The 9829-nt window shown below is 28.0% G+C and overlaps 1 protein-coding gene across 1 annotated transcript in view; it reads right to left on the bottom strand.

The window, feature by feature from the left end:
- The window catches only part of LOC108684427 (collagen alpha-1(XVIII) chain), a 303120-nt gene that overhangs the window by 48977 nt on the left and 244314 nt on the right, over positions 1-9829 (bottom strand). Inside the window, exon 5 of the mRNA XM_018188739.1 lies at positions 2620-2691. Within this exon, the coding sequence (XP_018044228.1) occupies positions 2620-2691 (72 nt within the window). The remainder of the gene's footprint in view (positions 1-2619; positions 2692-9829) is intronic.

Genomic DNA, 9829 nt, shown 5'->3' with positions numbered 1-9829 from the left:
TATATAAACTTTTGCATTGTGTTAAGAACAGTTAAGTGAGAAAAAGTTCTTATGAAATTGGCAAAACTTTCTTTTTAAACGATTGAAATTAAACGGTCTTTCATGAAGAAACTTTCATCAGTGCAAATAAAGATAATCAATCCTTATTCTTCAGTTAATTCCAAATGGATTTTATGTGAATGGAATTTCACGTGATGCTTAATTAGACATTGAATGTAGAAAAAAACGTAAAAAATATAGTATCGAATTAAATCTGTGCTGAGAAAAAAAATAAATTTTGAAATTGTGTTAAAAGTTCCTGTTCACTCATCACTATTTCATAGTTTGTCAATGACGTTAGAAGCGATATATAAAATATACAATAAAAATTCTTGTAAAGTATATTAATATGAAAATATGTTTCAATAAAACACTTACAATCAATGGAACCTACTTGTGAAATATAGCGGAAATTCTTCTTTTCATTAATTAATAAATTATCAATATATTTGAAATTAGTCGTGTATAATAAAAAAATGAGATATATTTACAGTTATAAAATGAAATATATTCACGATAATAAAAAGTTATAAAATATTTTTTTCTATATATTATTAATTTGAAAAATTATAAAATTATAAAAGTATCAAATTATGTAATAATATATAGAAATAAATCTGATTTAATTTCTCCTCGAAACAAGAAGATAGTTTTCGAGAAGATTTTATAAATTTATTTTATCGATTTCAAATGTTGCGTTATTATGAAAAATATTTCTATTCAATATAATTTATAAGAATTTTTATTATATTTTCTCGCTTTTGATGTCACAATCTGAAGATCGCAATAATGATGAGGAAACAGGAACTTTAAGAGATTAAGGTTTTATATATAGGTTTTCAATATTTTATAATTTATGGATATTAATAAACGCGACATTTTTATTACATCAAATGGCCAATCAACAGATTACTCAGTAATTTCTTGCGTAAAAGTATTACTTACAAATCACATTTTCTCGCGTAATATAATAGTAACTTATCGTAATGAGCTGTGATGTGATCTTGTAATACCACTAATGGCTATAGCATATATCTAGAGCGTAAAATGGGTGTAAAAAGTGCGACATTAATTAGCCACATAGCTTTTTGCGTGATCGATTAAATTAGCCCTGTCTGATAAAAGTTACCAAGGAAATTGTAAGAGATCGTGGATAATTAACGTAAACAGGCTTTATTGAGCACTTTAATAAATATGCTTGCTGGAAAAACTATCTGTGATTTAATAATACTTTTTAATATAATTTATGTGTCTAACGGATGTTTTTATATAATTAATTATGTTTTATCATATATGAATATTCCAAAATAAGATTGAATTTAATGATAGATTTTTGATAAATTTGAAATTAATTTTAGCTTGATGAAAATATGTATCCATAAAATTTCTGAAAAATTCTTTGTTCTCATATTTTCAGCAAACAAATTTCGAAAAATATTGATGCTGTATTATAAAAAAAAAATAATTAATTTTAAACCGATTTATAAATCTGACATTGACAGTTACTTATTGAACCTGTTAAATACAAAAATTATTAATGTTATAAATATTAAAAAAAATTTAATAACAAATATTTACATAGTACAAAGTTAAATGTAAAAGTAAAAGATTATATTTTTATATAATAAAATTTACAATTTATTAATTTTTACATATTTTTTCACGAATTATTTCACTTAGCAGATAAAAAATATGCATGACTAATAAACGTTTAAAATATTTTTCAAAGAGCATCTTCGTGTTCTAAGAGGTTCAGTATTATGATCAAGAATTGATTTAATAATGCCATATAAAAGCGTCCGACTCTTGTCTGAGACAATTAACAGGGCTGATGGGTGTCTAAAAATTCTGACAACCCGCTTCAACGTCGTAGATCGATCCCGACATTATTTCTCGAGAATGGTCGTTGGCCGTGCCGCTTCATAAATCGCTCGATTTATCGTTGCTGACTCACCGCGATCCATTCGCAGCACATTGCTGCCCGCAAGGGGTTCCACCGACCCCACTGGGCGGCACAGGTGAGCTATGGAGAAACCAGTCCTCGAAAATTGTCGAGGATATCCTGTACGATAATCGCGGACATTCAAGCATCCATGATCGAGCGACAAAGTATTACGCATTCTTTGCCGATATCGAATATCACTACCTTTATTTGCTAATAGACAGTTTTTGTCTATATTGAGATCATATTGAAAATCTTGTATTTTCTTTTGCAATATGCAACATTAAATTATTTTGTACTTAAAAAAAATCTGTACAAATACTTATTTTGTCCATATAAAATATTATCAATGTTTGATATTAAATATTATGACATAAAATTTTAAAAATTTTTTAGAAATTTCAAAAATATAAAATACATAATTAAATTATAACGAAATAAAAATAAGAGACAAATGTAAATTCTGAAAGTGTTTCAACATGTTAGAAAAATGATGTTTATTATTATACTTGTAATACGATTTGTGAATTAAAATGAGATGTAATTTCATTGCTACATTTTCAACGAATATTTTTCTGTATTTCTGATTAAAAATTATATACACATACCTAATAAAAAAAATGAAAATGTGTACTTACGTCAAAATCAGCAGTGCACTTTACAAGGTCCGAAGGATGACCGGCGTACAACTTCAAAGATTGCAGTAAACCCTTTAAATAAATAGCCAGGAAATAGTAGACTATCATACGACATATAAGGTTCATTGTCTTGTTTCACGAGTTTCGTTTCTGCTCCTTCTTTTCTCTTCTTCTGGTAAGGAACACTATTCCCATTAAAACATTTTTATCTCTTTTATGAGATATCAGATTTTAAAGAAATAATAATAAAACATGAAATAAAAATGTGTAACACGGCCATTTTACTTATCCCTTGTGTATTAAGAGGGCTCTCAGAAAAGGATCATTAAGTTATTATATTACAGAAATAATGATACATTAGATAACATTTTGTTATTTTTTAGTTGCGACATCTATTTTTTTAGTGAAGAATCGATTCGATCAAACATTTGACATATTTGACGAACTGTGGCATAAGTTAATATCTTCCGTTTGGTATATGTAAAAATTTTTTAAATATATGCACGATAATAAATAATAGATTACTTTTTGAAACTTTGTATATTATCAAGATTACTACAATTTATGATTCCCGTATTTTTCAATACACACTACTGGAGAAAATCGGTGATTTATCTCCACACTAGCAACGATTCCAGTCTTCTATTTTGGAAAAAGAAACCGGCATACTGGGACGATGCATCGATCATTCTGAAAGTGTTCACGGGATCGATCGATCTTTCTAAATGGCTCGCAGTAACGCGCTTTACGGTGCATTTTACGGTTTTCGGTCGGTGCAAAAGCTTGTTTCTTTTTTTTCTCACCGGTCGTGTTAGTCTACTGCAGTCGTAATACTTTTTTCGTTCACGAAACAACTGCCGCGGATTTGTACAGTTGAAAAGTCGCTCAGGGTTGTATCGGCAATGTGCTTGCCTAGTTATCTACTTCATTGATTCATTGATAAAATATTTTGTGAAGGGAAACAATAGAGCAATGAATCATTATGTCAGTGTTTTAATTGTCAAAGATGCAAATAACAACCTTTAAAATTCCGAGGAAGGCTATGAAATTTTTTTCTTATAACATTCTATACCTTTGTGGGAGATTATACCATATTCTGAACTTGTTAACATGGCATATATTATTAAACAGTTAATATTCATGATTTTTAGCCGTAATACAAACAAGATTGTAACTTTGCGGATTTTCATACAATTAAAAATATTCTGAAAACTCAAACGTGCACGTGCGTAAATAAATAACTTTTTTAAACTCAATTGAGTTTTTTATTAATGTACAATTATTTAACAATTTTTTATTGAACACTGTTTCACATAGGCAATAAAATTTAATTGTTGAAAAACGAATAACATTTTCAAATAGTAATTGTTTCACAGCAGTGCACATTTGCATGAAGAGTCGCGAAATAATAGAAAAATGTCGAACATTGTGCATATCGATAACGATTTCGATTGCAATCGATTTCTCCGACTTCTGACTACCTTCCGCTGCGAACGTTCTACGCGTGATGACTGAGGTTGACTGAGGTTGACTGCGTTATAGCATGTTAGTCGTCTTGGAAGTTAAAGCCTGTTATAAAGCATGAGAGAGAAGGGGAGAATGTCTGTTCGTGGGAGTCGTTTATATATAATATTTAAAATATTTTTTCGATATACTTCAATGATCTTTCTATTCTAGATAACTTTTCTATTTACATTAATATAATAAATTCAATTATCTAAATTCTTGATATATTTTTCATATTTAATATTAAATTTTTATTTCATCAAAATTCTCGTTGATACCTATGAAGTAATAATAGTAAAAGCAGTATATTTAAAGCAAATAGATAAAAAAATCTAATTCAAGATGTTATTTATTTCAGTACAAAATAAAAATCACAATACTGCATTATGTTCTTTCTTAATTTATTAAATCAGCATCAATTATTTTATTTAGGCAGAAAGAATATGCGGTTCTCAATTGGAGTTAGATAAATTTAATCCTGCGCGCGAAAGGAGTCTGTTGAATTGAGAGCGGAGATAACAAGAATAAGTTTAATTTTCGTCGAGTTATTAGAACACGAGGAGAGGAAATTGAGTTAGCTGAAGGCATATACCGCGAGAATTATTGTACGACCTGTAAAATCTAGACTGGACCGCATGGTCCAATATTTAGAAGAATTTTTCGGGCATATTAGATTAAGAAGAGAAGAGAAGAGAAAGAGGGAGAGAGAGAGAGAGAGAGAGAGAGAGAGGGGAGGAGGGGGGGGGAGAAAGATAAAGAGAAAGAGTGCGTATGTGTCCTGAACATGTTTTATATATAGCAAAGTTCCTTACAGCTGCTCACTTCAAAAAGCCCGGTCCAGTGAGTCCACGGAAAAGTCTGTGAAACTTTAACAGCGTCTTAAATACTTAACTCTCGCCCGCATTGGTTCCAAACTTAGCGATGGAATTACCGTAACTCCTTCAGTTACAAATAGCCCTCATATTTGAGATCGTAATATCATAATTTATTGTGATGAATGTGAACAATAAACTAACTATACAGATTAAATATTTGTATATAAGTAAAGTCGATCAAATATTCTTAATTTACTATTCAATGTTACTATCTTCGAAAGATATAAAGAGGATGTAGTAGGAGATACTTTTATCCTCCTACTTTAACTCATTATCTATTAAAATTTATTAAATGTTTTTTTTTGTGAATATTACTTGATTGTATAAATTCTGCTTTTATATTATTAGACAGCATTAGTGAATGACTTAGCAACATGGATAATATCTTAATTGTACAAAATAATGTTTTGACTTTATTGATCAATTTTTATTTTCTCTATAATTTCCCTTAGAAGCAATCAGAAATTACATAGGTACACATATGTATATAAAATAAAATAAATAATAATAAAGTAATATGTTTACCGACTTTATTTATCGACTTTATTTACAATCTATAAATTTGTTTCGTATTTTTATTTCTTATTCTTGTTGTTATTGTTGTTTTTTAATATTTTGTTTTTATTGGATTATTAATATTGATGCTTAATTATATTCTTATTGGAAATTTGATTAGTTTTAGTCGAAATAAATCGTAATTGGCAATATGGATTGAGAAAATAGGTCGCGACTAAATCTGTGGAAAATTTGCATGTTGCTAAAGTATTCAATTATTGATAAATAAATGCGGCCATTCTCTTTACTAAAATGAAAATTTATGCTGAGTAAGAGAACGATGATAACGAATGCGTTAATTTCGGCGCTAAGTAAAATATTCGCATGGAAGAGTACATTTTAATGTTACGTATACAATTGATTGCAACTGTAAATGTCAGTTTGTAATATTCCTCGTGGTTAGTATGAGAAATGCACTCACGATGCCCGAATTAACCCAAATTATGATTTACGTACGTGTATTTTGGATTGTATTATGTTAAACAATACTGATTGCTACTTAAGCGTTAAATGATTAAGCTAATACGTAGGAACGTTTATTCAAATGACAATAATTCAGTCCACTGAATCAAGATAAACATATTTTCAAAGCTACTCACATTACATTAATAATGTCAGTCTGTAACTATTAAATGAATTTGATAAATCAATTTTAATTCGTAGTTTTTATTAATTTAAAGTATTTATTTAGCGAATCAACTTTTGATATATTAGAGCCAAGTTTTCGTGTCTATAAAGTTAGCACGCATTTTATTAATTTTCAAAAAATAGTGGTTGTTCCATTAGCACTTTCCAATGTTCTACTGTTTTTTTAAAAATAAATTTTTACTAAATGTTCTACACTTTTAAAAAGTTAAAAATAAAAAATGCCATACTAACTTCACGTTCCCGGCATAACTTTCTCTAAAATATTAGATGTCATCGAATATTACAATATCTGTCAAATGTTTCCGTTTCTTTTAAACTAGATTGATTATTATATGACATTTCAGGACAAAATTCCACAACAATTAATAAATTTGACAACACTTGACAGATGTAATATTCGGTGGTATCTGTTATGTACTTTAGAGGAAGTTATGCTGGAACGTGAAGATAGCATGACATTTCTTTATTTTTGATTTTTTGATATTAAAAGTGCAGAACATATTGTTATTTTTGAAATAGTAGAACAATGAAAATAAAGTCAATTAAAAATATTATATACATTAAAAAATAAAATGTTAATTTTAACTTAAAGACATATAGTGGACTTTCTGAGACATGTAAAAATGTTAAAATTAATATTTTTGTATTAATTCTAACATTTTCTCAGAAAGTTCCATAATAATATGTCTAATTAACATTTTATTTTTAACAATGTACAAATATCTTGTTATATTAGTTAACCATGAAGAACATTATTATTTTTTCTGGAAAAAAAAAAGAATTAAAAGACTTAAAACAAACTTTAATTTATTTATGTTGATGCTCATAAGCGTGAGCGAAATTAGTTTCATAAGCCAGATTATTATAAAATCATTTATTTAAAGGATTTGTTCACGGATAGCACAAATTCTATTAATAATAATCGCGGATAATGAAGAGAAGAGAAAAGGAAAACAACTCGTTTAGTACTTATTTCTAATATTTGCCATAATTTATTTCCCAGTATGACTCCAAAACACGGGACTCCTATACTTGATTCTCTTAAATATATTTTACAGGTAAATTAATACTGGCTTTTAGTGCATACTGTATTGTTCTAACAGAGAATTGCGAGAGAATAAAGCTCATACCATTTCGCATCTACATTTTTCTCTTTCAAACCTCTGTTCCTGTCGTTTCCGAATCTGAGAATGCAACGAGGCGGCATCAATTCGACACGAGCATTTTTGACATGATATGACGTCTGTCCATTAAATCTCACCAGTCGAATATCTCCTCGTCACGTTTCGTTTACTAAATCCGAGTGATTTAATCCGCGAATTTTGTCAGCGTCACTGGATTAATCTCGGATTTTGCATTTAGGATACCAGATGAGGTTGAAAGAGAGGATCGAATAGACGGCTTTTATGTAAAACGCATTGAGTGCTTCTACGTCAAACATAATAAAAGGCATTTAATTCTTTTTGAATAAAAGTCATGCGATTTGTTGATTCAAGAAGTGATACAAATTTAATGATATTCGTGTGCACATTATGTTATGTATGTATATATAAAATAATGATGATATTGAATATTAGTAAAGCCTTTTGCAATTATATATACATATATAATTGAATTCAAAATTAATACTAATTCTGACTTCTCTTATTAAATTAATGTAATATAGATCAGTAGTGTAAATTTTTATGCAACGTTGCCATAAATATAAAGCTCTCAATTTATTATATTTTTTTGCAATTTATTATATATTTATTATATTTTATTATATTTTTTTTGGAAAATAATATTGTTTTGAAAATAATATTGTTGCAATGATATAGTTTAACAAAATATTAAAATTGTTATAAAAATATGTATTATTTTTCAGTGAAATTGTTTCTTGATTATTTCTTGTTAGATATAGTTTATATTAATTTGTAGGAGTACTTTACTCCTCTACAGCTAAGGTAGATTCCATTAAATTCTGTTACATTTATACGTATATATATTTTCAAAAATTTTAAATTTTAACTTTTTTGCATTTTTTATCTTTATTTGGATGTTACGAGCATGTAAACATAGTAACGTGTTTTTCTAATTTAATTTAAATAGAATAAAAGCAATTAAATACTGTAGCATAATTACCATATGTAGAGTAATAATGAATAGATAAATAAGAAATTTTTGTTTGGAGAAACACTGCTATTAAAATATTAGGAATAATCACGTTTAACGGAACGATTAATTAAGTGGGATTAATGAGTTAATCCATCTGTCAGAATAAGCGAGTAATCGGTACGATTGAAATTAATTTTGATGAAAATTTCTTTGATGAATTTCTTGGATGGAAACTTAAATGGACATGAAATCTGAGAGATTTCGCATTAAATATCCAGAAGAATTTTTTATTAGTGTACACGTTATCCGATAGTTTAGCTATAATAAATTAAGCAAATGTATTAAGAGAAAGTAGTGTAATGAATATCAATGTATGGTCGGACATATTGATCTATCTAGTCGGTTAAACTAATGTGACTAGATAGACACGGATATCGTCGCATGTTAATGAACGCGTATTCGTCAATGTCTTGATAGAACATGAGCAAATGTGTAAGATTCGATTTCGATTGACGATTGACTACCAGAAACGGAAATGGCATTATGATTGTATTCCATTAGAAACTATCAAATTCATTTTGCCTTATTGGCGTCATTTAAATGTTATTCAAGTTTCTATTTGAAAGTGTATTTATTAGCGTTGGAAAGTCAATCTAATTCAAAATGAAGTCAATTAGTAAATATATAATGTCATATCATTTATTTTGGATATTCTCGTTATTTCGTGTTAGAACATGTGTTGAAATTCTAAAATATTTACGATTATAGTATATTTATGTACTGAATTTTATGCGACTGGCATTGATATTGATTGTTAAATTAAGAGCTTTATTGTATAAACTATTCTCATATATGTTTGAACTTTTTAAACATGTCAAATAAAATTCTCTTGAAGTGATAAACGTACTATTTTTAAATAGAGTTTCAGATAAATAAGAATAATTAAATAATGAAATAAAATGGTATCATATTTTTTATCCTTGTCTTCTTAATACACATCTTAATACATATTTTCAATTATTATTAACGATATAAATATAATTAAGAGATGTTGAAAATTATTTTTCCAATAATAATAATAATAATAATAATAATAATAATAATAATAATAATAATAGCGCAACTAAGAACGAAATTGTTTAAATCAAAACTTCTACGTGTATTGAAATTTCATTTCATTAAAAAAAAAAAAAAATCATAACACGCGCGCATTCTAATTTTTTTATCTCATCGATTAATATAGTCGTTATTTTATTCCCACAACCACAGCGTAACATCATATGTTTCAACATTACACGATAAATTCTAATCTACGTTAACCAGGCGTGTCTGGCACGCGCGTTACCGACTTCATTACACTGTAAACATTTGTTCCGCATCACGTATTAATTAGACGTAGCTCCCTTGACGTTTTATGTACACCCACAAATTACGATGCTAAGGAAGTTTTTCAAATAAACGTATTTTGCGCGTGATATATCAAAAGCGAAATTTTCCCACTAAGAATTTTACGACATCGACTATTTGTG

Source organism: Atta colombica, unplaced genomic scaffold, assembly GCF_001594045.1.
Source record: "Atta colombica isolate Treedump-2 unplaced genomic scaffold, Acol1.0 scaffold134, whole genome shotgun sequence".
In the NCBI taxonomy this organism is placed as follows: Eukaryota; Metazoa; Arthropoda; class Insecta; order Hymenoptera; family Formicidae; genus Atta; species Atta colombica.
Note: the sequence above shows the minus strand (reverse complement) of the source record. Positions and strands in the feature narration are given on the sequence as shown.